This window comes from Apteryx mantelli, chromosome 1 (genome assembly GCF_036417845.1).
Source record: "Apteryx mantelli isolate bAptMan1 chromosome 1, bAptMan1.hap1, whole genome shotgun sequence".
NCBI classification, from domain to species: domain Eukaryota; kingdom Metazoa; phylum Chordata; class Aves; order Apterygiformes; family Apterygidae; genus Apteryx; species Apteryx mantelli.
This window is the reverse complement of record NC_089978.1, coordinates 195,194,327-195,222,089: the sequence shown is the minus strand read 5'-3', so window position 1 is coordinate 195,222,089 and position 27,763 is coordinate 195,194,327. Positions and strand designations below refer to the sequence as shown.

Below are 27,763 nucleotides of genomic sequence, written 5' to 3'. Positions count from 1 at the left end.
GCTGCTTTTTGAGCAGGAAGGAGCTTGTTTTCCTTGGTCATTTGTGCTTAATCCACACCTAATTTGCCTTTTGCCTCTGCCCTGCTTAAAGGAAATTAGAAAGCCGTGACTTTCCTATCTACCTATTCAGACCTCTGCTAGAGGCAGCTGAGTCTGTGACAGCAGCTGTGGTAGCACGAACTGCACTGCTAGTTTCTGAAGTGGCCAGTAGTATCTACTGGGCTGGACCAGCAAAGTCAAACTATTGGCACTGCCAATCCCTGACAGTAAACTTTTTTTTTTTGGGGGGGGGGGGGGAGGGGGGAAGAGGAGAATAAATTAATCCTGAAGACTTTTGCCATCACTGCCCTAAATAGCTATTTAAGTGGGAAACAGTCCTTTCTGTTCCTTTGCCTCTTGGTGACCTTTCCCTTTGAGGATACATTCCATGCTCTTTCCGTCTTTTCTAAAGATGATGGAGGGGGGGAAATGCCTGTCCCATTTGATGACTGATGTCCTAGCTCAGCCCCCTCTTATTTGGAAGATATGCTTTTGTTTTCTTTTTGGCTTTTGGTAGAGCCAAATATTTAATCTTTAATGATGCAGGTTATCATTTTGCCTCTACTCTTTCAAAGATTGCTTACAGAGATTGTTAAATGCATTTTAGCTGATTGGCTGTTTGCTCTGTTGTCTGTGCACTTGCTTTCAGGCAACACAAACTCCTTACAAAATTGGTCTGCAAAATAAAATGTGGAGTTTTAGAGACTTAGAGAACAGAAGCCATAGTCTCTTTCAGGTACTTTATTCTTCTCAATCACATAAACCAGACATTTTAAAATCCTGAAAAGGGCGAGAGAAAAATTTTCTTGTGTTTGGGTTGCGTATGCCAAATTTCACCCTCAGGCAACATACTCCTACATTTGTGTTGTAAAACCAATATAATGGATGGCTTGGTTAGGTACTTGTTAAATTGTTGGTTAAATTGTTCCAGCTTGGCACTGGACAAGATGTATTGTAGCCAAATCTCAGATGACATATAAGTGATGAGCTACTAATGGAAACTTTATTTTCTAGAGATGTAAGACTTATGACTTTATTGGAAGATGTTAGGAAGATTACTTTTCTCAATCTAAATAATGTTTTTTTGTGTAATGTAAGCAAATAGTGCTCCATCTGAACAACAACTACAAGCAAGCCTGCCATGACTGACATCCCAGTCCCCAAATGATGGCAGACAGGGAAGTGCTTAAGAGGCAGGATAGTTGTATTTAATCATGTGCTTTATTTACCCAAATCTTAAAAAATATTTATACAACCACATCTTGAGAATACATTAAATCTTTAAACTGTATGTTTTGTTGAGGTCAGGGTAAGCTACATTGTAGCTCTGTATGTGTTGATTTGGAGGTGTGCATGAGGGGAGGCATGGTGGCATCTTCAGCAACTGCCATACACTCTTACCCAGTGTCAGGCAGTTCAAGGTTGCTTATAACAAATTTAAGATGACCTTAAACTTTCAATCCTTAAAGTACTGGAAAAAAAGTGATCATTCCAGTTTCAAAATTTGTCAGATAAATTTATGATAAGAAAGCCTCCATAGGCATAAAATTATTCATAAACAGCACTTGAAAAATGATAGCCCATTTTCTTATTTTATGGTGAAATAATGATGCGTGTCTGATTGATGCCATTTTTCTTACACTAAAATAATCCTTCCATAAAGGAAAGCAGTTAATTAAGCCCAAAAGTTCACTTCTTTTCTTTTTCATCCTAAACAGTTTTTAAATTCTTTATTTCTATTTTTGTCTTTGTGCATCTCTTTTGATTGATTTTTGGACATCAGTTTGAGGGGAATTTTGTTCTTCATATGTACATGAAGACCTATCTGATAGAGTGAGTAGCATGGACTTTATTTATTCTCTTAATAAATTAATAAATCTGAGGCATCAAGCAAAAGTAGCTGGTAGCAGATTCCCAAGCAAGGAGGTAGTTCTTGCACAATTTGAGCTGTGGAATATTTTGCTACAGGAAGATGTGGATGCAAAAATTCCATAGATATTCAAAAAGCAATGGGGCAGATTCACAACAGGTGTATCAGTCAAGGGCCGCTACATGCAAAATTGCTATTTCTGGCTCAGGAGGTGCTTAAGCTGCAAATTGGTGGAGGCTGAGAGAGTGTCATTGTGTGCTTGTCCTGTTCTGGTACTGATTTCAAGGCATCCGTTATTTGCTGCTGTTGGAGACAAATACTAGGCTAAGTGGGGCTTTTAGTCTGATATACTATAATTGTTCATATGCAAGGTTGTTTTCCTAGTTTTCACTTCAAGTTCTCAATATGAAAATATAAAAGCTGCATATGTCTTTGTTATGTATGTCTTTCTATTAACTTTTATATGTGTTTATTTATATCTAACTTTAAATTATGAGATAGCACTTTCAATTGTCTATTATTGCTGCCTTTTCATATGCTCTAGCTTGGTAGTATGTACTTGGGCAAAATTTACTTTAATTGCTTGATCAAATGCTTAATTAAAAAAGCCCGTCACTGTATCACATATGTTGAATAATGCCTCAGTTTTTTTTAAGAATATAAGAGTGTTTCGTTTATGTCTTTAACTTAACTCTTGTGGAAGACCACAGTAATAAAGTTTTACCTGTGATGTACTGTCAATCTTTTGACAAAGAGCTGTCCTCTTCTGTCTAAAGAGCCTTGGGTGCCTTTTTTGTCAGAAGAGGAAAGCATATTAGAAAGCAAAGACAGTCTAGTGGTTAAACCACTAAATGGAGACTCAAAAGACTGTTACTAAATATTGAGTTTTGCCCTACTTACTTCATGTGTGGTTTGGAAAAAAGTACTTAATATCTCTGCATCAGTTTTCCGTCTGAAAAATAGAAGTTAAAAAGTTATATGAATAAATTAAATGATGTGCTTAGATATTATGAAGTGGTTCATAGAAGAAGGAAGATAGATCAGTAGGTCCTACTATCTGCCTGAATTAAATTTAGTAGTTAAAGGTGCTGAGAGGTAATTCTACTGCAGTCTGAGGAAAAAAATTGGGACTAGATTACATGAGGAACAGTATACTTTTAGTGACTTTGCACTTTATACACATCCACAGATTGGTGAGCAATGTATAGAATTGTGAGGAACATTGTGAGAAGCTGCTGCAGCATATGTCAGAAAAAAGCCTTCAGAGAAACTGGTCACTTTTCTCAATCTATTGCCATGAAGGGTGAGAGGTATCTTTTGTTTTAGAGAGATTGCAGACCCATGCAGCAGAAATAGAGGATAATTATTGGTCAGTTTGGAAATTTTTTGGTTGGAGTTGGATGGCTCTGTGCCAGAAACAGTTACACTTATTACAATTAATAGTCCAATCATTTGTCCTCTTGCTGATCCATGTTGTTCAAATAAAAAAAGAAGCTCAATATGATGTGCATCAAATACAAATAAATAAAGTTTTGGCATACAGATCTACCTAGCCATTTATGCACCTCTGTGTGTGTTACATTTACTCTGGATTCCTTTTTTATTTTGTACTTAAAACAACTATGGCTTTTGAGTAACTTTGATCTATGGCTTCCTCTCCCATCCTGAGGAAAGAAAAACTGTTTTGCTCTCCTCCTGTCTTGAGAAAGCAGAAATGGTACTTGCTTTAATTTTTATTAGATTTTCCTTAGAAGAAGTTAAGCCCTTGGGTAGCTCAACTCTTAGATTTGTCTTCTTCCCTCAGGGAAAATAGCCAGTATATCCAGATATGCAGTACAGCTAACTTGGCAACTGATTGCTTCATAGTCATCTGCATCTCAGGTCTTTGCTAGGGGACACATCTACATTATAGCAAAGGCCATAGTATTTCCCTTGCAGTGAATAGTGTGTTGCATGTTGGCTGGTCAGCTGAGTCTGGCATGAGGAATGGAGTGGGAGAGAGGCGTCTCCTCAGACTGCATCTACGTATTTGGCTTTGTGTACAGACAAACATAAGAAATGCCTTCCTGGATCAGATCTGGACCAGACCTCCTGGATCAGACCAAGGGTTCATGTGGCCCAGTGTTCTGTTTCTGACAGAATTAGGACATGACAGCATTAGGAGACAGTGTTTAGGAAGAAAATACCAACTTGGTCGCTTCCTGGGTCCCTTCCTCTTCTACTGCCTTGGTCCTTTGTAATTATTATTTTGTATCCCTTAAAATGATCCCCTTCTTATTTCACTAGATGTTCCCTGGTGTCACTATTGCGAGACTTGGTGAACAACAGATTTGTATTCAGCTTATCCACTACCTTTGCGATTTTGTAAATATCGGTAACTCTTCTCCCCCCCGCACCTCCGAAGAGGAGACTTCCAGCCTTGTAGTCTTTCCTCATCCAGTAGTTACTCCCTCTCTCTTCATCCTTTTAGTTGCCATTTCTATACCTTCAGACAAGAACTTCATGCAGTGCTTGAGATGTGGGTGCAGCAGGTTTATATACAGTGGCAAAATAAGGATGTTGATATTGTAAGTGAGGGAATATGTGCCTAACTCCCACCTGGGATGAATGTCCCTGACACTTCCCTATCGTTTTCCAAGTTATTGATGTTGTTGTTGAATAAAACTGGTCCTGGCACTGGCTCCTGAGGTCCCCCACTGCTGATCTGTCTCTATCTTGAAAAGTGGTTATCACTACTGTTTGCTTCCTATCCATAGGATATCTTTTCCTCCAAAACTGTGGCACACTAGTTTCCTTAATAGTATTTGGCATAGAGCCTTGTCAAAAACTTCTTGAAAATTTAAATACATTATTGTCCAGTGGGTTCCCTTTATCCATGTGTTTGTTGACACTCTTGTAGAACTCCAGCAGCTTTGTAAGGCAGGATTTTGTTTTATGGAAGCCATACTGACTTTCCCAGCAGACAGGGTTTATGCCTGTGCTCTCTGATCTTATTCTTTATTATAGACTCATTCTGCCATCTTATTAGGAGTGTAAGTCAGACTTATCACTTTATAGTTATCAGGATCAATATAAGTTATTGTTGCTATGAAATGTATGTCAGTGCTTCTTAAACCTGACGTATGTCCTCCAGTCAGACAAATGGAACTGCAGATAAAGCATACAGATATGATTTCATACATCTCTTCACATGTCGTGTATCAAAAATCGGCATTCAGCCTAGTATACTGTGATGACGTGGTAGCTGTTTGCCAGTGAGGGACAGGTTACTTTGGATTAAGTGCACTGCCCTGTGATCTAGGTCTCTGTCACCTTCTCTCACCTTCATTCCTGAAATGCTCTTTCAGGTCAGCTGAAATGTTTCTGTCACTGTGAGACTGAACATAGGAGTTGTCAATCACAAAATTGGTTTCTTTTCCATTTCACCCTTATCATTCGCAGGACTGCAAGATCAATTCCTTGCAACAGTATAGGATTTGAAACAATATGTCATGCTGGAAGACTTTTGATTTCTTTAGTTTAAATAAAGAGTTGGACTATTTGCTATTGATTTTTGACCTTATGTACTACAAATAAAGCCACCTCAAGTTTTGACAGTTATGAAAGTTTGAGGAACCTATGATTAGGACTTGATGGTCTACATTTTTGATTTACATTAACTAATACAGTCATTTAATTAGTGAGTTCATCAGTGTTTTTTTTCTTACAGAAAAGAGAATTTGATGTGGATAACCTGACCAAACCAGAACTGCGTATGCTTTTGAGTATAATGGAAGGAGAACTGGAAGCACGAGACCTTGTAATTGAAGCACTGCGGGTAAGTTACAAGGTTATTTTTTAAATTCTTTTTTTGCAGCTTCATTTTTACTGTACATAAAACATTAGTGGAAGAATAAATCGTGGTTTTTATAAGAGTCTTATGTTGATTAAATCTCAGTAATCACAAAATAAGTTCTTGTTGAATTGTTACCTTTCAGTAGCTCTATGTAATTTTGGTATAAAATAAAATTTAGTATAAAATACCAACAAAAATTCAGAGAAATCTTGTGGAGGAGAAAAAGGCAAAATGACTTCCTCTTTAAATTCTGCTGTATTGTAGAATCTGTTATTTGTGAAAGGAAGGAATAATTTCAAAGGAACATTCAGTCCATTCTTCATTTGTTCTGATGGTCTATATGTTTGTGTGCATCTAATGTATTCAATATGTTCATCTTCTGCAAGATGGGAACAAAATCAGATGATCATGTCTGATTAGGGAAAAGTTTTTTTTTTTAAAAAATAAAAGGTGAAATACAGAATGTGTATTCTAATAGTGCTCACAAATGCTTGATTAGATATTTACTGTGCTAGGCACATACGTGAAAGTTTCTGCTTTAGAAGGTTGCGCTCCAAAAGGCAGTTTACAATTTGACTGGAAAATGTACAAACAAAACTGTATTTTAATCAAAAGATTATTTTTTTATGACTGTAATGAATTTAAAATCGATCATGAACAGAATAAAATTTAACAGAGTTGCCAAACAGACTTCAGGTTTAGGGGGAAAATAGTCTTACATGGATTTGAAAATATTTATCGCTTCATAGTTGGATAGAGGCAAATTATGGCCTTTAGGATCTCTTAAAGCAAAATCTCAATATAATAAAATATATCTAATACTAAGTGTTAGTAATATATATAATGATTATGAGGGAATGTTGGAACATTTTCCATTTGTAATGTCACAATAACAATTGTAACCACATTTTTATTCAGTTTTAATTTGTTTTGTTATAGCTTCAGCTCACTTGATGCAAATGGAGCTTTCAAGTAGCTGTCCCTGATGTACCTGTATTAATAACTAAAGAGTTTATGTGCATAAACCTCTGTTATAAAAATACTGTTTCCATTTTGTAAAGGCAATAGGACACTGGAAGCAATATGTTTCTGAGAGATTACAACACTTTGAAGTCATTTGGTGTTTGGCCTTCAGGTATATGCATATCTTGAAAAGTACTGCCTTTCCGTCTAGTGGCTTTAAAATTTCACATCTCATTTGCTTAGAACAGGACATTTTGTTTTCCCTGACTACCAAGGTAAGATTATATAGAAGTAGTAAAAAGGGAAAACAATGCGTACACCCCATTCAGAATCTCTTTTTTGACTATTCTAACTTTGGAGGAGTGCAAATAGAATATTCAGATAATTTTCTTTAATATATACTCATGAACAAGCTACTATAGTAAAGTATCTCATACCTACTTAATAGAAAGTACATAGCAAATAATGGATGTATTGCTGTTGAATGAAATACAGAAAAATGAATGCCGTACACATTTGATAATAGTGAACATTAAATGTCCAGCATAGCGCAGTCTCAGGAGAGAAAAAGTCTACGTTACTGATTCCCACGCACCTGCCGAAGTTGGTAGTAGGTAACAGTGTTTTTTTGATGACTAATAGAGAGATCAAAACAAAACATAGCTCAATTTCACATAAGATGTAGAAACATTTAAAAAAAATTTTTTTTCTCCTCCTGCTTCTAAGTTCCCAATTCCTGTACATTTAAGTATAACTCCCAAAATAAAATCCATGTGGAATTTAATTCTCCAGGCATTTTACTTTTTTAACTGTACTAGTACTGGGAGACTTGGAAGTTATATCTGCTGAAGAACTGGGAGTCTGATATCTTGGAATATGACACTTCTGGATCTTCTGGCTTATTTGAGAATCTGAGTTACTGCAAGTCAGCAATACTAGCAGTTGGAGCCTCCAAGCAGCCCACCAATTTTAAAAGTGAATAACAGGAAAATTCCGTGGGAATTGTGTTGAATTTGATACAAGCTCTCAGAGTGCTTCTGTTTCAACTTATTGACAAACATACCTTGTGCACTGTTGTTTTCAAACTTAAGCTGTGGTTAGAAGTAGGTTCTTTCAATAGTAAAGAACCATAAATTGATTTAAAGTAGACACTTTTTCTTGGTATTTATATGTTTAATCAGTTAAGCTTAGGGAAAAATCTTGAATTGTAGTAGTACAGTATCATTAGAACTCTCCTTAAATGACTTTTCATAAAGTGAATATGTTTAATAACTATTTCCTGTTAATTCATACATATATTCTTTCTGCAGCAGCTGTAATAATGTAATTGTATCTAAATTCTGCAATCCCCTAACAAGTATGTACTTGATTATCAGCATATTCAAACTAGATTTCTTCCAGATGTCAGTCCTTAATGTCCTATTTGTTAAAATCATTCTGAAGTCCATGTGATTCGAGAGTTGTTTGTATCCTCTTGAGAGATCTGAGTGTTTTTAAAATTGGTTGTTGCAATGTAGATTTTACTGGGGACACTGAATAATACTTTGTTTTCCTTACTAAAGGAAATCTATTTTGTTCAAAATGCAAGATAGTACTAACTTGAACATTTGTCCAAAAGAAACATTAATTGATGAATGAAGAAAAACACAATATTTATCAAAATCTGCTTCAAAACAAACAATTTTTAACAGTCATAACAAAATGGTTTTCATATGAGGAAAAGAGTTCTTATGTCATTATGCCTGCTACTGCAGGCAACCATTACATACATTCTTTTTCAAAAGGTGATCAAGCTGTATTAGGAAAGTTTGTTTTTTTTTTTAATCCCACTTATGCTTGAGGCTCTTTCAAAGCCTAATTCCTCTGATATGTCAAAAGCTGCTAATTTATAGCCTCAGTTGTGACGAGATAACACGTGTGTTGTCTTTTCATCTTAAATGATTTTCCTCTCAGTTTTTAGCCATTGCGAGATAGATTTATTTATTTATTTATAAGTAGTTTTATATGTTTTTGTTCTTTTAAAAATTGGATCTTTTAATCTTCTCTTATAAAATATCTGTCTCTTGGTTGTCACTGTAGATTCTTCTCTAGAATCACACAAGTTTAAATTCATCATTTCTAAATGTGTGTGGCCTTATCCATACGGATTTTTGCAGGGTTTCACTGAAGGTTTGTAAAAATTTGTGCAATTGATACTACTTATGTATCTATTGGAAATATCTCTCCTGGAAAATCCTGGCATTATAGCGGGTAGCTCTTGATCGATCACAGAAGGACTGATAACGCACAGTATAATTAGTTAAGACTGATCCATGTGGTACTCTACGAGTAACCCACATCGAGCATGAAGTTTCCCTTTTAAAAGGACCTGTTTGATGCATCTCCGTTAGTCTGACCTTTTCCATTTTATAATTTATTACACTGACCTCTGTTTCTCAATTAACTAATTTTCTGTGTGATGCCATATCACATGCTTTACTGAAGTTCTGAGACATATTAGAGCTTATGTATTTTCTTTGTCTAGAAAACAAGTTATGAAAAAACGCACCCATCCTTCAACATCCATAGGTGAGATTTCTTTCCAGGTTGACTCTTACAGGAGCGTAGTTCTCAGGGTGTCGAATGTCTTTCTCCTGGTATATATGCTGTACCATAGCAATGAACACCTTGCCCGCAGTATTCACTGGTGAAATCGAGCACAAATTTCTTTCAGTGAGTTAAGGACTAAGAACTAGGGTGCAGGAACAATATTTCTGGAACAGATATGAAGTCTGAACTTGTTCCTTACAGTTTGTTTTCTATGATGTGTGTATACTATGTATACATTGTGGAATAATCACTTAAAATTCTAAAAATGGTTTAAATTAATTCTTTTTGCTCATCTTGGAAATTTGCTTTTCAAGATTACAGTTTAACACATCTTGCTATATTGTAAGAGTGTAATTTAACTGTGTGGGTTCTGGTGTATTAAATAGAAAACATTGCTGACCTCTTATTTTTGTGGAATGAACTTCAGTCTTATATTGGGAGTGAACTCCGCAACCTAATAGCTCATAGAAATCTAAAATGCTGATCTTTTGAATATATATGTTATGTGTTTGTAGCTTCTACATAAATACCAATAAAATTATACACAGCTTTAGGAGTCAGTAAAAAATTTGGAATTTCATTTCTTTCACTTTACGTCAATTAGTACTGCTGTGATACTGTTACTCTGAAAAGGAAAGAACTTGGATTTGAGAATTGTGTTATCTTCAGATGCTTCTCTTCTGGCTGTCTATTTACAATGTATTCATTGTATCATAAAAGGAATTTGTATTTCATGATTTTCAGTTTAGTTTTTCTTGGTGTTTTCACTGTCTTAGAAAATGGTTATCAACTCCTCATATGGCACTTGTTTTTTAAGACATTTAACTTTTTGTGCTTATTTAAAATTTAGTTCTATCAAATGAAAATAAAGAAGAATGGCTTAAGAGTTTGTTACTCTGCTTTGGAGAAAAAAAAAAAAAGTAGGTAATTTTAAGTCTGTCAGCTGGTTATTGTTCCAGTTCAAAATAGGAGAGTGTCGAAGAGGATATTGTATTCTGTTTTTAAAAAAAAAAAAAAGTGAGAAATGCTAATCAGTTTGAGATTGTGGAAATAAGTCTTGTTAAATTAACTTGTCATCTCATGGGGGGGGGAGATAAAAATGTAGTTAGTAAAGTTAATAGTGTTGATGTGATAGATTTTATTAAGGCGCTTGAATTTGTGCCACATGATAAATTAGAGAGAACAAAACCCAAGGTGACACAACTTAGCAATAATTAACTCATTTTAGAAGATTTCTGTGCATAATGGAATATAATGTTTCCATTGTATTTTATATAAATTTTTGATATATTGAAGTTTGGTTTGAAACAAAAATAAAACTTCAAATCCAAACTACATTCAGAAGAAATACGCAAATTACATTTGTCTACTTCTACCTTTTCATGATACTTCATTGTTCTTGTTCCTTTATAATATGTACAACTGCTGATATATAATGACACATAGCATTCTTATTTTTTAAAATTAAGGGATATTGCTTCCTGATTCAGTGATTGAAATGCTATCTTACTGGGCCAATATCTCCCATTATTACTGTAATAAAGTAGTTTGGTGGTTTGTTATAAATAGAGAAGCATTAAGATTTTTTGTCCTTAGTATTTCCTATGGCATGCTCTGACCTGTACAATACAGAATCATAGTATTTTGCTGAATTATCTCTATTTGAACCCTATTGCTTTTTTAAAAAAGATTGACTACCTGGAAGTTGGAAGTCAGAGAAATTCGGATTTGAAAAAAAGTACAATAATTATCAAATTATTTAAGTTGCAGGTCAAGTTCAGGCCTGTGAGGACCAAGATCCTTGGAACAGCAGATCTTTGTCACACTTGGGGTCAAGTTTCCAGATTTACTCTCCAAGTGAACAGTTACATTGCTGTTGAGGGCAGTGTCAAAGTTCATCTCAAAGGAGGTGATCTTTGTGTAAATCTTTCTAATTATCCCTCTGGCTTTGCAATAACTATTACAGTGAATGACTTAAGATAGTTCTTTTTTAATCTGTGATTTCTTTACTTTAGTAGACCCACAATGTGGATTGCACCACAGTTAAATTTAAGTTCAGATTACCACTTAAATCATTAGAGTTGTTTCATTAATAAGCAATAGAATGATGTTTAATTGCTATTTGGAAAGCATATAGTTAAAAAAAGAAGGGAGACTTGACTATCACTGCTGCCTGCATCTGTCTCAATTATCCAGATAAACTGCCTGCCTGTATTAAAGGGATAATATATTCCTAATGTGGAGGTAATGTGGCCACATAATCAAGACACAGGACTGGCCTCACACAACTGTGACCTCAAATACAGGCTTCGTTTGTGGTTTTTTTCTAGCCATAAAGTGGTCACTGCATTTGCCTGCTTGCCAGAGGATTTTTTTAAAGTGCATTGACCCTCATATGATGAATTGAAGTGCTAGTGTTAGCTGTCAAGCATGGAATTATAAAGACTAAATACTGTGCTTAGTGGTGATTTTCTCATAAAATTAAATCACTAGTGGGTTATTTTTCTTTTAAGATTTTATAACACAGACTTAGCTGGGATTTCTTTTTTTATATAAAATTTCATTTGCCTGTGTAAGTAGGTGGTGAATGGAAAAATGAAAATTTATATTATGCTTGGTGCTATGGTGTGCATTAATTAGTGTGAACAAAAAAAAGCAAATTCTTTTTGTACTGGATACTTCAATATATTACGCTGCAGAGATTTAGAACAATTTCTTTTGATTGTTGGGAAAATCAGCATTGTGCATTTAAAAATATAATATCTAAAAGAATTGTCAATAAATTGTCAATAAATTGTCAATTGTCAATAGATATATTTTTGTTTCATTAAAGGTGAATACAAAATCAATGATATTGCTGTGGAGCAATATCTTTTCTCTGAGATTAAGGGAGCACCCAGTCAATGGATTCCGTTTATGTGATGGCAGGGTCAGGAGGACAGTATGAGGATGGCAAGGTGATATTAGTTGCGTTTCTTCAGTGTTGTAAAGCCCTACTATATTTTGTTTTTACAGTGGTTTCCTAAGGAAGGAAGACTTATCTTCTCTGTAGGTGTTTGTACTACTATCTGTTGAACCCTTTAGCCAGTTTCTGGAAAATTGGACAAAGTCTTCACAGTTTCAAAAATAAGTAGTTTCATAAAAGCAGGCAGCTATGTAAGAGAAGTCATACTGTGTTAGTACCATAGTTGAAGGAAGGGTTGAGATTTGTGTGAGGATGATGTCTGTGTTATTACACACCGTATATGAAGTACAGAGTCAGGGCAAAACATTAATTTAGCTGCTTAGAGAATTGAAGTTAAACTGTCTAAGTTTATAAAAAGATAAGCAAGAAGAAAAAATCTCTGCTATGGAATTTAGTTCTTCTGCAAGAATTGTTAGTGCAGTCTATCTTCCTGAATCTAATCAGCTTGACAGGCCTGCAGGCTAATCAATAGAGCTGAAAATGAATCATACTTTTCTATATTATGTCTGAGGAGGAGATCCATATTAGATACCTTGCTAGGGGACATCAGAAGTTATGCGAGTTCCTGAAGAACAGTTGTCAAATTTTGTAATGAAGATGTAGATATTAATATAATGAAATATACCTCTAGGAAGATAATTATAAGAATAGCTACAAGATTAAAGAATTAATTTTTAAAATTTTTGTGTGTCTGAATTCTTAATAGACATAAGTTAATACATGATGTAATAACACCTCACACTCATAATTAAGTTTAAGATCCCATTCTATTAGCTTTACCTTTAGAAAAACTTATAACCTAAAAAGACAAGATTTAAAAATAAGGACAAACAGCTTTTAAAAAGTTCAGTGATTACTGATTGCATTTAACACTGTGTAGATTATGAAATATCACTTTAAAATAGGTTATAGTACATTAAAGGCCAGGTCTCAGGTTCCAACTCTCCTATTAATCATTTTCCAACATTTAGGATATGAGTTTTCAGTTTCATGAGAAATTCTGTAGTTTAAAGCAAGTCTTAAAAAAGAAAACAAACACAAGTATTTTAACCTTTTTTAAAAAGGTTAATTTGTTTTGAAATGATAGGACTTTTTAAGAAGTTTATTATGAAAACTTGAAATGAAAAGACAAAACATTCAGTTTCAAAGGCTATAATGGTATAGTCCAACATTACTTGGAAACTCTGCTCCATTTTTTTAATAATATGTATCATCAAATTGAATATTGTTTTGCAAAGTATTGTGTTTTAGAACAAAAAATGTTTATTTGTACCAACATTCTATTAGAAAATTCCTCACTAGTGGTATGTGTAGCTTATAAGATATTGTGGTTTGCTGGGTTACATGTATAACACAAAATGTGTGTTTGTGTATATAGGTAAATATATTAAGTGAACTACATGAGGTGCATCTACCTTAGCATTTTGTTCAGATCTCTCCATTTACTCCACTTAACTGTGCTCTGATTTGCCTCACAGACCTGTCTCAAGCTCTGTGAACTGAACTGCTTTTGTATAAACTTAAACCAAAAGGTGCATTCCAACTGTAACTCTAAAATGCTTCCGCTAATGGATGCTAAGTCTATACAAGGAGATTCGAGCTAGCCCAAAGTAACATCTCCTTCCAAATGTAAGGAGGGTAGGCACATCCTCAGCACAAACTGCGTTGCTCTACAAATTTGTTCCTGTTAGGCTGCACTATGTGCTACCGTAGTTGTATACCTATAATTCCCATTTGCCTGGGTGATTTGGTGAATTGTAATGGGAAATACAGTATGAGATGATTTGCTTAGATTTTAAAAATTAATTTTATATCCCAACTATTCACTTTCTTAAAAACAAAAACGCCCCCAAGCTTTCTACCATTATGATCATTCTTAAGACAGATGGAACTTGCTTGTGAAATTGCCAGATTGGTCGTTGTAAAATGTTGTTCCTGAGCTTTTTTCTCCCCAAAGGGCAGAACACATTTTCTGCTCAAGCTAGTTTTATTTCAGGTCTTGAGTTTGGATTGTGGAAGGCTATTATTAGTAAACTTGTCTTTCAGCTGACATAATGACAGAGCAATGTAGTTTTATTTTAATTTCAGTGAAAACAACTATTTTTATGGTAACTGCTATGTGTACATATTTCTGTACAGCTTTTGTAATTCTTTAAATGTGTGTGAAGATCAAACGACGTAAAAAATCTTAGTGTGTCATATTTAGTTTATCGTGACAATATACTAAGTAACAACTTTATTTTTGGAAGGTAACTTAGAATGATACTGGAAAATTAGATATTTATAATTATGCAAAATTGGAGCCTTTCATGCATGGCTCTACATTTCAGTAATGATTTAGATGTTCCTTGAAAAAAAAATTCATGTAAATAATAAGCAAAACTTTTGGAGGGAAGCTGTAGATACGTGCAAGCTCTTCTCTCCTACACTGACCTGTCTGCTTTTCAGTGAGTTGTGTCTACCAAAGTCTCCTTCAGTTGGCCAAGGCAGACTTTTGCCTACTGTACATTGAGAGATTACTTAATAAGTAAAATCTGATATATGAGTAACAGCTTTCATGTCCTTTGTATGCTATTTATTGCATTATGCAAGTTGTCATGGGATGATACTTACTTTGCCTGTGCTCTGTGAATTACACATTGAAATAGAATTATTACCAACGGAATTGTCAGTTGTGTTTGGATAAAGTTTTTATCCCAAACTACTGCATAAAGCCAACAAGAGTGATACCATAGGCTTAGTACTTTTAGAATGAGCTTCAGAGTTGGAGGAGTGGGGGAAAACCTGTGAGCTATCAGGAAAAAGGGAATGAAGCCATATACAGTTTGGCTGTTCACAGATAGGCTGACAGGTATAAACAAAAAATGTAGAAAATTACATTTATAAGAAGTGCAGTCTGTCAAAGGAAGATAGACTATAAATTGTCAAGGCCCTTACATGCAGTAGTTGTGCTAAGTTGCTGTGAATTCAAAATCTAAATCAAAATCTAAATCTAATCAGTCTAAACTTCTGCCATACAAATACCATTTTTCTCATGTATCACAGAATGAAGCTAAAAGGACACAGAAGGCTGACTTTAGAAGTTTTTGGCAGCCAGTAAGACAGATTGTTTTGTAGCAGGTGTCTTTGAAAAATGGTGATTAGTTAGAAGGAGGAGCAGAATATGTTAAACTGTATGTAACAGAAGGTTATTGTTTCAGACAGTTTGATGGCAATTGTTGGTCTTGGTGGCAGAAGTGAACCATCAAATAGGAATCAGACTGCCTTGTTTGCATTGTCATTTTTGCATGTTGCAATTTTTTTGCAAAAATTTAATTCTCACTAATTTTTTATGGAGGCAGTAGTCTGTAATTTGTGTCCTTACTGATCTGACCATTACTCTTGATTCATTGACTTCAATTACAACTGAATTTCTTCTCCTTGTGAGTCCAGTTTGTCTTTACTTGTCCATTGACAATCAAAATGATTCCGTTTATGAACAAAAACTGATTAAAAAAAATAAAATCAGTTTATTGTAGTCCTCATGGATTGTCATGGCTGTCAAAGTGTTATTTCACTATTGCAAACTCTTTAAAATTGATTAAAAGGACACTATGAAGTATGAATAAATCTCAAACAGGTCAGTAGATGAAATGACTTTCACTGGTTCATTTAGAATGCCTTGTTATGCTTTTTGTGGTTCATTCTAAGTTTAAAAGTAATCCAGCATGCTTTTTGTTCAGCTAATTGAAAAGCAGTTAGACATAACAGAGAATCAGATTTTGAACATTCTTTTAGATCTCATTTGTAGTTTATGTATTATGTCAGCTAAATTTATTTTTTTATTAAATTGCTTACATATTTGGATAAACTGTTTTATTGCCTAACATTTCAATATGCTAATGCTAAATATCTGTGTGGGCCTCATTTTTAAGAATTGCATAATTGTGGTTACAGTGTGAGAAAATATCTTTTGTCTCATATAATAGATAATGATCAAGACTTCTAGAGACAGCAAAACCTAGCACAGCACTGCAGGAAATGCTGTAAAATTAAAGGACAATCTTATACCTTGTTCTTGATACTGTCAGAGCCAATGTTATTAATAATTTGGAAATACTGTTTATGGTATTGCTGGGTTGGCTTAGCATACATATTTTGTTTAAAGGATCATTTCTGATGCCTATGAAAGTATTTACTTACATTCAGTGTTTTCTTTGTAGCAATATTTCCGTGAGCATGGACAATTAACAGTAAATATATGTCTTTTTGCATGATGAACAGTTAAAATGAATGGTATTTGAATTCCCTTTTTAAGGGATAGCTGTATTTCTCATATTTCATATTGAATGGAACCAAGTCTTACCTCTGCCAGTAGATGTTGGAGCTGTAGCAGCAGCAGTGCTGTATCTTTGTTAATCAGAGATCCTACTGTTTGGACATCTATAAAGAGCTCTTCTTCTAGAAGCTAGTGACAAAATAAACTTTTAGCAGTGTCAAACTGCATCTTCTACTAGTTTTCTGTTATTTGCCAAAGGCGGATAGTAAACACTAAGCAAAGCAAAGCATTCAGTAAAGCGTGTTGAAACAGAGTCCTGTATGCATGTTGGTTTTTTTAAGCCTCCTGCTACTCAGGTAGGTCCCTTTATTCCAGGCCCTCCTAAGATTGGAGAGCCCAGTATGAAACTCTATGAATTAGCCTCACATTGCAAACATCCTTTTCACTCCTTCCTTTCCAACAGTGACTGTTAAACTGACAATAGTCTCTTCTTACTTTTGATATAAGATCTGAATATCTTTACTGTTGTCAGACATGTAACTACTAATTTAGTTGCAGATATTCTACTGGCTGCTTATTTGGATAGTTGTTTTGTCTTTCCTACTTTATTCCTCCTACCCTATTTGATCTTTCTGCAAAGTTCAGTATAAACTAGTGAGTGGCGATACACACAGTATTTGTAAATAATAATAATAAAAAAGTTGCAGCATCATGTCCATGCAACTGTTTCTTGGTTTCTGTGATCTTTCTAAATGATCCTGCTGTGACTTCATTCTTACAGTGACTTTTAAAAAATGTTTTGTCTGGTTATTCATGTTGCTGACAATGGGATGTAACCGGGTCAACCTATCTCTATTATTATATTAATTGTAATTTTCCATTTTTAATTAAGGGAACATAGAACATTTCCTCTGTACTGATGGCACAGTTAATTCTGTGGATGGTAGCACTACAGTGCAACAGACATAACCTTTCTCTTTCTTTTGTTTGTTTCTCATGTGTGTTTGTTTTTACTTTTTACTTTTAGTGCTTCTTCCTGTTATTGAAGAAGATTTTAAGAAAATGTATAAGGTTTTTTTGTGGTTCATTTGTTAAATGGAGATACTCATTTATAAAAATATGAATATTTTTGTAAATAAGGTGAAGGAAGATGGGTAGACTCATTTTCAAATTCCACACTTGTGAAAATACTCACATAGCTGCAATTACTTTTGCTATGTCTTGAGTATGTGTTCCGATGCTTTTCTCCCTCCCGCTCCTTTTTGATGCTGTTCGGATGAGCGGATAGGTCTTTCCACCTGCAGTTCTCCCAGAGCAGGATCTGTGTTAGCAGCTCTAGCAGTGCGTTAGAAAGACTTAGCACTAGATCTTTAACAAAGGCCCATGCTCCGTTCTTACAAATAAATGGAAAACTTGGGAACACAGAACAATAGTGATTATAGTGAGTTCTCTCTGAAATAGCAGAGTAAAATTTTAGCTAGATTTTGTGGAAGTTTAAACTATTACATGACATTTTAAAAATTGGTAACTTATGAGTAACAGTATCTGTAAACAGGATACTAGTTGGAAAATTCCCTTTAAAGTTCTAATAAAGGCCATAAAATCCAAAATAGATAGTATGAATGAGTATTCTGTTTGCTTTAAAATGTTCCATCCTAGAAATCAAATGTATTTAGTTAAATGTATTCATTTGTTTAGTTTCTTCACCAGGGTGGTAGCAAGAACAAAATTCGTCTTGGAGGCAGTAGGTATTACTCTATTTATCTTCCAAAGTGAATATTGGATATCATTTGAAAGCATTGAATTATCTCAATATACCTCAAATAAATCTATACTGTTAAGTATTGTGAATTCAGAATTTGCATACCTTTCAATTAAAGTACTTAAAGTTTGGTAATCATGTACTTGCAATACAGGAATGTGGGGTGATATTTTAACTGAGATTTTGAGAGTTTGAAAATATGGAAAGCTAAATGCTGTAAATGATTTAAAAAAATGATCTATTTAGTTAAAGTAGTTAAGTCTTTTACGCCTTTAGTATATTTTGTATATTACTGAGGTGATGAAATTTTTAACTGTTGATCATGGTGGTTAAAGCATTCTTTTTTATTAGAGGTCTTTAGTACTTCAGAAGAGTGGCTGACAGATTTCCATTCAAGAAATTATGAATGGATTTGTGTGAATTTGAACTAATAAATTTGAACATGCAAAAAAGTCTAGGTGGCAAATGACTATTTAAAGTAACCAGTAAGTTTATTTCTCTTGTATCCTTTGAGACTGGTTATCAGTATGTAAATCTGTATTATTTGCAGAAATAATAAGATTCTGGGTGGTTAGCTAATCAGAGTGTAAATAATTGATACTTCCTTACAAAATACTGGCCAATAATTTTTGAATGTTTAAGCATCAGACAGCAAAGCTGTCATAAAACAGGCCTAATGTCATCTTTATATAGAACATCTGGATGACTCTTCTCAATTAAAAGCACATGTTGTTTCATGACTTGAGCTTTTCCTCTTTCTTCATGGAGAAACTCAGTGTAGAGCCTGAATTTCACCTTTTACATTTGTAAAAAGTGAAGAATATTTTACGTTGACTATTTTGTTTTTTCTCTTGTTCTGAACTGTTAATAACTGATCTTAGCATTGTGAGGTAGCCTTTTTATTTTTAAACTCTTCCCCCAATCTCAAGATGGTGGATTTTCATTACTTGGGGGAGGGGTGTGTGTGGAATTCATTACATAGGGGGAAAAAAAGTTAAAAATAAAAATTAAAAAAAAGAATTGGAAACATGTTGATCTGTCCTGTCTGTACCTCTTTTTTTTCGCAGAAGTTTCTGTGAGATAACAGGGAGAAAGGGAAGGAGGCTGTGCTACTTAGCAGGACTGGTGCAATTGTGAACTGATGATACAAGATTCTCTTTTTATGGAGTCAGACCCCGAGGAAGTTCAGGCTTGATCGTTACCTTCATTGTATAATTCTTCTTCAGCACTTTCTGTTAGATTCTAAATCAGGATTATGTAAGTGTTAATTAAATGTTGTTTGTTCTCCCATACGTAGAGAGACTTGTCAAAATGTTAGGCTTGAATAAGAACTAACTTTATTGTTAGGCACGTTGTTTCACTTATGTTAAGTGAACTTTTGAGTGCAGAGGAGAAGAGGGAATTGTACACTTTTTGCAAACCATTTTAGCATTTGGATAGTTGACATGAAATGGAAAAAATCTGGTTTGCTGTTGTTTCATCAGCTGCTAGGTAAGATCCAGACCTTTTATGCCTTAAAATGATCCAGTGCATTGACAGGCCTTTTTAGAGACTGATTTGGGAACTGAGAGGTTTTTGTGTATCTGTCTTGACCAGGAGTCACTAAGATTAGTATTGTAAAACAACATACTGCCTTTTTATATTTTGAGCTTTGCTTTTTTGTATTTGCCCTGAAAATTGCTTTTAAAAGGCTTGAGTTTAAAGTTATGTGTTTCTGAGAAAAGGGGACACTTCGCAAGTTATGAATTTTAGGAAGGTTCCACAGCCTATCTGTGTATGAAAATGTGAGTGAGGGAATAATGCAACTTTTTGGTGTTAGTCTTATTTTAGTGGTTCATGCTTTGGATAATTTTTCTAGGAAAAATGGTTGTATCTCCACTTCAGTGCAGCCTACTTTACTGTAACTAGTTTTGTTGATGCATACATGTGGCTATAATTAAGCTAGCTTTGATTGTCATAAGACACTCCTTCAGATAGTTTTGAATGCTTTTTATGTGTGCCTTGCATCAAAATTTACTAAACAAGTGTATTTTCTTTTCTTTACCAATACCTCTGTCAAAAGACATGAATGGTCTTATGAACCTGATCACTGGTCTGTGGAGCACATATGAAACAATTTCGATAGGTCTCCCAGGGCATAATCAACCCATTTGTTGTTTTTATTTAACTTAGTGACTGCATCCCCCTAATTCTCATTCCTTCTACTGTTTTTGCACTTTTAGAAGTAATAGTGTGTTTAAGATCATCATTGTTCTTCAGAGTTTTTCAGCTTCAATAGTATCCTTAAAATGTACACACAAGCTTTTTTCTTGTGGGCACTTGACACTTACCAGGAAAACAACCAGTTTGAATACATTAGCCCAGTATTTTTGGCATAATATTGAGTTCATTAAAATCTAAATTTCTTGTAGACTTTGCATAGGTATGCAGTGTCACAGCGCTGAAGAAAGGTATTTAGACTAAGTTAAGGTTCTAAGGAGAATTCAGTATCACCTGTTCATTGACGATAGAAAATCATGCTGCAGGATACCATTTCATCAACAGCCATTAACATTTAAATTTTTATTTTGTTTTGTAAAACTTCTTATATGTAAGTAAAATTGCTAGTATTATTTACAGAGTCATTCTTAATGAATCATAGTGAGACATACATTTTTCCTTTTTTTCCTGCAGATATACCTTTGCAAGTATTGCTTTTACTATGACTATATATTCATTGGTAATTCTCTTCTGTTTTAATAGCTCAAACAAATAATTTGAATACATTGTATAGCATTGAGTAAGGTTTATAAAAATGTTATCTTTCAGCCACCTTCCTCTTTTAAAAAGTCTGTTATCTTTTCAATTTTGTTTATAACCTAGAATTTGTCCCCTCTTTAACATATTCTTTGTAAAATAAGCTTTTACTGCCTCCTCTTCTGTGGTGGTTAGTTTTAGAAAACTTTTTACCACTCTTTAATATATATGTCAAGAGAAGATATTAATACAAACCTATGAACATCTGTTGAAGCAATTTTAGTATATGTGGAAAAGGAAATTAATCAGAGGAACAAACTCTCTTGAACGGAAGGAAATTTTGTTTAGGGTCCTGGGGCAGACTTAATTCAGTTCCATTGTTCCACAGCGGTGTAGGACATGCAGTCCTGTTTTTGATGTTTATCATCAATTGCTGCATGGAAGACTTGGACTTGCTGAACTTTAAACTTGGCAGGTAAATGAAGAGGAAACTTTGCAATAAGTTGGGGGAAAAGTGCAGTATTAATCTTGAAAGTACTATTGCTCATCTGTTCTGTTACTGATTATGTATGCCTTTCAAGGCAATTATTGCCTTATAATTCATTTCAGCAAATGTGTGCAATTAATATCACCTTAGATTATTAACTGAAAGAATTCTAACAATATGATTTATATTGTGTGATTAATTTTTAATTTTTCCTCATTAGGCTTATTTATTGCTTATATATTAATTGCTCATGGTTTTTTTTCCTTACTTTTCTATGCTTGTGGCTTTAGGTCTATCACCAGACATGCAATGTTTGAAGGTCCTCCCTACCACCTTACATTCTTCTTTAAATAACAGGGAAAAAAAACATCGTGTTAGTTTTTTTGTTTGTTTTGTTGTGGTTTTTTTTGACAGTCCATTCACTGGAAAGAGATCTGTTCCCCCCCCCCCCAAAAAAAAAAAAAAAAGGCGGAACACAGAGAACATGTGGCTGCCAAACAATTCCTGTGCTGGATTTGCAGCTTTCCCCATCCATGGCCGATCATCCTGATACCTCCACTCCCTTTTACCCCTTTCCCCACACACAGCGCTGCCCGTCTTCATCTGCTGGTAGATAAATGGGATCAGTGACCACAAAGGGTTGACTTGAGAGGCAGAAATGTCCAGCAAGGAGCTGGCAAATGGGTGTGGAGGGGTGGCTTGAATAGTGTGAAAAGAGTAAGTTTAGGGGTGAGTGAGGTGTCTTGCTAATGTGTGGTAGGAGACAGGCTCCCTGAAAGAATAATATAATAAGCAGTTTATTTTATAGCCTTTCCTTCCAGCTTCATGTTGACTGCAGACCTAAGAAAAGTCAAGAGTAGACTTGCTTGTATCACACATCTGCATAATCTCTAGCTCAGAAACACTGAGTTCAGTGATAATTGTTTATTTTTTAGAATGTGACAAACTGCAATTTCTCTATTCTAAGTCATAAAAAGCATTTTTATGATCCAAAGCAAGACATAAGACCTGTTCCACCAGTGAGTATTTAATTGTTTTCCTTCCTCTAAGAACTTCTTTCTGTTCTTGTTCCTTGAGCAGATTGTTAGCATCTATAAGGAAAAAGTAATACTGTAGTAGAAGAAACCAGTAATCACAGAATAATTTAGATTGGAAGGCATGTAGAGAGATCATTCGGTCCAATCTTCTTTCCTACTGTATTTTTAGCAATATAAGCTTGTAGTCTACTGTTGGTCTAACATGACATTGTAGATCAGCCTGCCCATAAAGAAAGTTTTGATTCTTGTTCTTTTTAAGTAGTGGTTGCTGGCTTATTTTAGTCTCCTTGTTTAAAGCTTCAAATCCTGAATAAGGATTTAAAAATTCTGTACAGCTGTGATGTTCTTATTGGAGTGAATTTAAAAGCTGTTGTAAATCAGTTTAAGCTTTTGTCCTCTTGCAGTAGTGAATTTCATGAATTAAACATTTATGGGGGTTTTGTATTTTTTAGAAGTTTCCTCTTGATTTGTGTGTGTTTGCCATCAGTTTCATTAGTTGTTCACCAGTTAGCTATTGGAGGATTTGTCTTAAGTCATAATTTTGCATACTGGTGGCATATACTGCAAAAAGTATAATTTCCCATAGGCATCTTTTTATACTTTTAAATACTTTCTATCTCAGGCCTTTCACTAAAAGGCTAATTGGTGTGTGTGTGTGTGTGTGTGTGTGTGTGTGTACATACAGGAAAATAAAGCTAATGCTTTATGAATTTGTATAGCACCTTCTACAATGAGCTATCATGATTACTTCCTATAGTAGCTGAGTATTCTGTCTCTTAAATCTATGTTTGAAAATACATTCAGTTGATTGTGTTTGCAAGTAAAAAATTTAAATTTGTGATTTTCTATATATGTTGCTGTGCAGTTCAAGTTTAATATATTAAACATTGCTAATACTGTTCTAGCACAGCCACCAAATTATGCAGAGACTATCTTAAAGAATCCGTTACCCCTGTGACATTAGACTGTCCATTTGTGAGAGAATGTGTGCCATCAAGAACAGCTATCTTGATACTAGTTCTTACCTCTTGAAATTCAATGCAGAGAGACAGTGTAAGAGAGGAAATTTTCCAGTTCCAGTGTTTGTTTCTCATATGAAATGTATATTTCATTTCAGAAGTATAAAGAAACAGAGGTAGTACGTAAGGGCTAAAATAAAAATTTGCAAAAAGAGTTCTGGTTATACATATCCAGCATTAGCTTCATGAACGGAAGTCTTTCATAGTCATACTAGCTTAAAGTAGTTTATCTCCCTTTTCCCTCTCCCCCCTAGTTTGTTACCCATTGTAGCTTGCTGCCTCCTTATTTGTGTCAGCACATCTGTTTGTGGGCTGCCCCGTGAAGAGGATTGTGGAGCTGATCCTGCAAGAAAGATAACCTGGGAAAAGAAGCTTGGGGATTTTTGTTTGTCTTCCCCTCTCCCTGTTAACAGTGTCATTCCACAGGGAGCTTTCCCAGGATTAATAAGTAAGCATTGCATGGCGATGGAGGTTGGACAGGCAGGATGTCAACACTTCAGTCTGCTTTTTTAATGTGGAAGACACTGCCTTGTGAAACCAGGGTCCCTTGGAGTCGATAGGCACCTATGTTTTTATGATGTATTTCATTTACATGCCAGCAGTTCCACTCTCCTGTGCCTGAAGGTTCCACCAAGTTGGCTAAACATGTAAGCACCTGGCTCCACTGTAAGGCTATTTTGGGATTCACAAATTAGGTGTCTTTACATCTGAGGTCCCTAAGAGCCAGATGCCATAGGTGTACTCACACCTACACACAGTGTTACACAGAAAACATTTTAGTTCCTCAGAAAATACAGGATTCTGTTCAAAAGCATGGCAGCAGGAGAAAGAAGTGAATGTGGCACTTCCTTCTGCAGAGTAATGTCATGTTTATATTCGTTCAGACTTGTATTTTAGGTATTGTTAAACTGATAGTGTTCAAACCCAGTGCTCCTTCTTGTGTGGTTTTATAGCTCTCCTTTTGGCAAAGGCAAGTATGGAAGTAGCATTCTTTGCCTAAGTCAGGCCGCTTTTGGCTGAGAATACAAGCTCCTCAAAGCCTAAAAATGACCTAGCAGAAAGTGAAGAGAGACTCTGGAGGTGATGCTTGTGAAAGGCCATGTTGTGTTATGTCCCTAATAGAGTTAAATGTATTATTTTCTCTCCCTCTCCCACTCCCTTTCTCTTCCTTTCTTCAAACAAGTTTCTGACTGTGGAAGTTTCTGCAGTAGCCCAGAAATTTAGTACTTTGGTGAATTCTGCAGATTTCTAACAATAATGTTATGTTTATGTTAAGATGTCATCAGTTCTCTTCTCACCCATGCTAATAAAATTTCTGGAAAACTGTAACTTCGAATGAATACCCCATGATTTTGCAATGTTTCATAAAGTTCTTTAATGCAAAATATCCAGATTGCCTTTTCATTTAAAATATTTGGTCCTCATTTTAAAGTAGGTTTTTGGCAATTTGCAAATTTGACATGAATTGTAATTTGGGGATTATAATAGATACTGATATATGGGAAGGGCTGTGATGCTTTCACTCTGAGTAAGTATGCATTTTATGTTTATTCTTTTATGTTTATGTACTACATTTTGGTGTGGAAATGATATATTAAACATTGTGTTGCTATTCATCTGCTTAAGTTTAACCATGGATAGTCACTAAAGATGACTTTCTGATATTCTTTGCTATTTATAGTGTCAGTAGAATACATCCTAAGTCTGTAGAAGATGGTTAGCATGATTCAGAAGAAATTAAAATAGCAGGATTTACAAGCAGAAATGTATATTATTTTTTTTTTCTGGCTTTAAAAAAGCTACCTGTGTTATGAAGTGTTATATAAAAATGTATATTTCTACAGGTTTTAAAAGTTTTTAAATTAAAAAGCAAATTAGAAATAAGGTAACAGGAAAAAAAGAGACCTTTTCATTTTTCTATTAGACAATGTTTAATTTCATAACCTCTTAGGACCAGAAACCTAAAAGAGATTGAATATTTTTTGAAAAGCAGAAAATGCATTAAAAATACTTTTACAGATATTCTCTGTGCAGAATACTCATTTATCAATTAATGTTTTGACATTCTTCCTTCAGTGTTAGGGTTTTACTTTGCAGTGTATTTTTATTATGTTCTTTTATTCAAAGCTTCTTTATTTAAACTACTTTTCTTTTCTATTTTTCTGCGGCACGACACATTCCAGAAATAGCCCAGTAAATCCTGGGTTTCTGTTTAATGGAGTAGTAAGTCACACATACAATGAAAGGCTGTGCCAGTGCATGATGACTGTTGACACACATGTGCAGCTAGGAGGAGGACGTGCTGGAGACTCTATGTGCAGCTCTATTCACCCCTGGTGATGTATGCAAGATTAATTGGGAACATGAATATTGGTGTTAATTCAGCTCTGATCAACACATCTTCTTGGGTAATGAGCACAGATTGCCCAGTGCAATGTCTTCTACTAGATGTGTCTTATTTTAGGACCAACACTATGGCTTTTGAGAGGGAGCAACAAAAATAGAGAATACAGACAAATGTTGATGGATATTAATGTTATCTACTGAGATTCAGTATAGTCAAAATGCTGTTGTTCTCATCTTTCTGTTCCAGTCAATCATTTTTATATAAGCTATATAAGAACATAACAGTCATGCCATTTCAGACCTAAGGTCCATCTAGACAAGTATCCTGTCTCCAACAGTAGCTGTAAACAGATGCCTAAGCAAGAATGTAAGAACAGGGCAAGCGTATAGGATGTTTCCTCCTGATGCTTTCCCATCTTCCAGTTGTTTTCATTTCAGAAGCTTCCTGAATTAGGTGTGGGTTTTGTGTGTTTAGGGACCATCAATGGATTTCAATTCCATTAACTTGTCTGGTTTCCTCTTGAATATCTTTGCCTTCCTTGAATACAGATGCCCTTAGCATCTTTTGTGGCAAGTGTTCTCATGTGAAAAAAGATGCCAGTGACACAGTATAGATTCATGTCTTTATCACTGAGGTAGATTTATTCCCAGCGAAATCATGTTTCGGTTTAGGTATTCTTGGCACTCAGCATGGTTTTTGCAAAATTCTGTGATATGTACAGGTGATACTGAGGGATAGTCCTGCCTGGAAAGCTTGGTTCTGTCAATGCATGACACATACCAGATAAAAGAGTTGGCCACGATAGATTTCAGAGTTACAGGGCTCTCCTGAATCATTATGCTTCTAGCAAGAATTCATTCATGGCATCCATCTTTTATTGATTATTATTTACTTATTGTTATTATGTATTGATTTACCATCTTGGAGTTAAGTGCCCCAAAATCCTTGTAGTAGAAGATAAGAGTGAACTGTCACTCCTTATTCACCTTTTTCATGCCACTTGTGATTCTGTGTTCAGGGTAGTTTATTGTATCCTCCCACAGTCTTTTCTAAGCAAAAAGGTCCTTTTCCTAGATAAAAATTTCTACTATGGAAGCTGTTCCAAGCTTTTGATTGTCTTTGTTGTCCTTCCTTGTGTCTTATCTAGATCTGATACAACCCTCCTTACAGTGGATCATCACAATTGCATGCAATATTCATGAGGCAGGCAAAATGTTAATTATACAATGGCAATACGATGGTTGCTCTTTTGTTCTTTATTTTGCTCTTAATGATCCCTGAAAATCTGTTTATTTGTTGTGGGAATTTTATTAAGCATTCAACTGAAAGTTCTGTGACAATATCTATTTTAACAAAAATCATGTTGTTTACTGGTAACAGCGAATTTAGAATGTATCTTTGTATACATAAAGTTAGTATCCATTTATTTCATGTGCACCGTTTTAGGATTCTCTGCATTGAATTACATCTGTTATTTTATCATTCAGTCATTCAGTGTTCAGGGGCCCTTTTGCAGCTCTTCACAGTCAGCCTTTGTCTTTTTTGTCCTGAATAACCTGGTATTGTGGGTTTCCTGAAGCAATCACTTATAGTGTCTAAAAAGTTAGTTAATGTGGTATTTACCCAGGCTGCATGGAAGTAACTGCAGTTGTCCCGTCACTGTAGTGTTTCCTGCCTCCCACAGTCTCCCTGATATTCCTCAGCAGATCACAGCTGCAGTTACCATCTGATCAGGCAGCTGGTAGATAAAACAGTTCTTATACTGTACTTCTATTTAGGCTAGTAATTTCAAACCATAGGAGCTGTATTTGTTTAAGCTGAGTAATAACTGTTCTTTGGCATATAACATAACCCCT

At 34.9% G+C, this 27,763-nt stretch overlaps 1 protein-coding gene across 3 annotated transcripts in view; it reads left to right on the top strand.

Annotated features, from left to right (window-relative positions):
- The window catches only part of CTTNBP2 (cortactin binding protein 2), a 93,576-nt gene that overhangs the window by 6,875 nt on the left and 58,938 nt on the right, over positions 1 to 27,763 (top strand). For all 3 annotated transcript variants that reach the window (XM_013947741.2, XM_067315146.1, XM_067315161.1), the window contains exon 2: positions 5,619 to 5,726. In XM_013947741.2, coding sequence (XP_013803195.1) covers positions 5,619 to 5,726 — 108 coding nt within the window. The remainder of the gene's footprint in view (positions 1 to 5,618; positions 5,727 to 27,763) is intronic.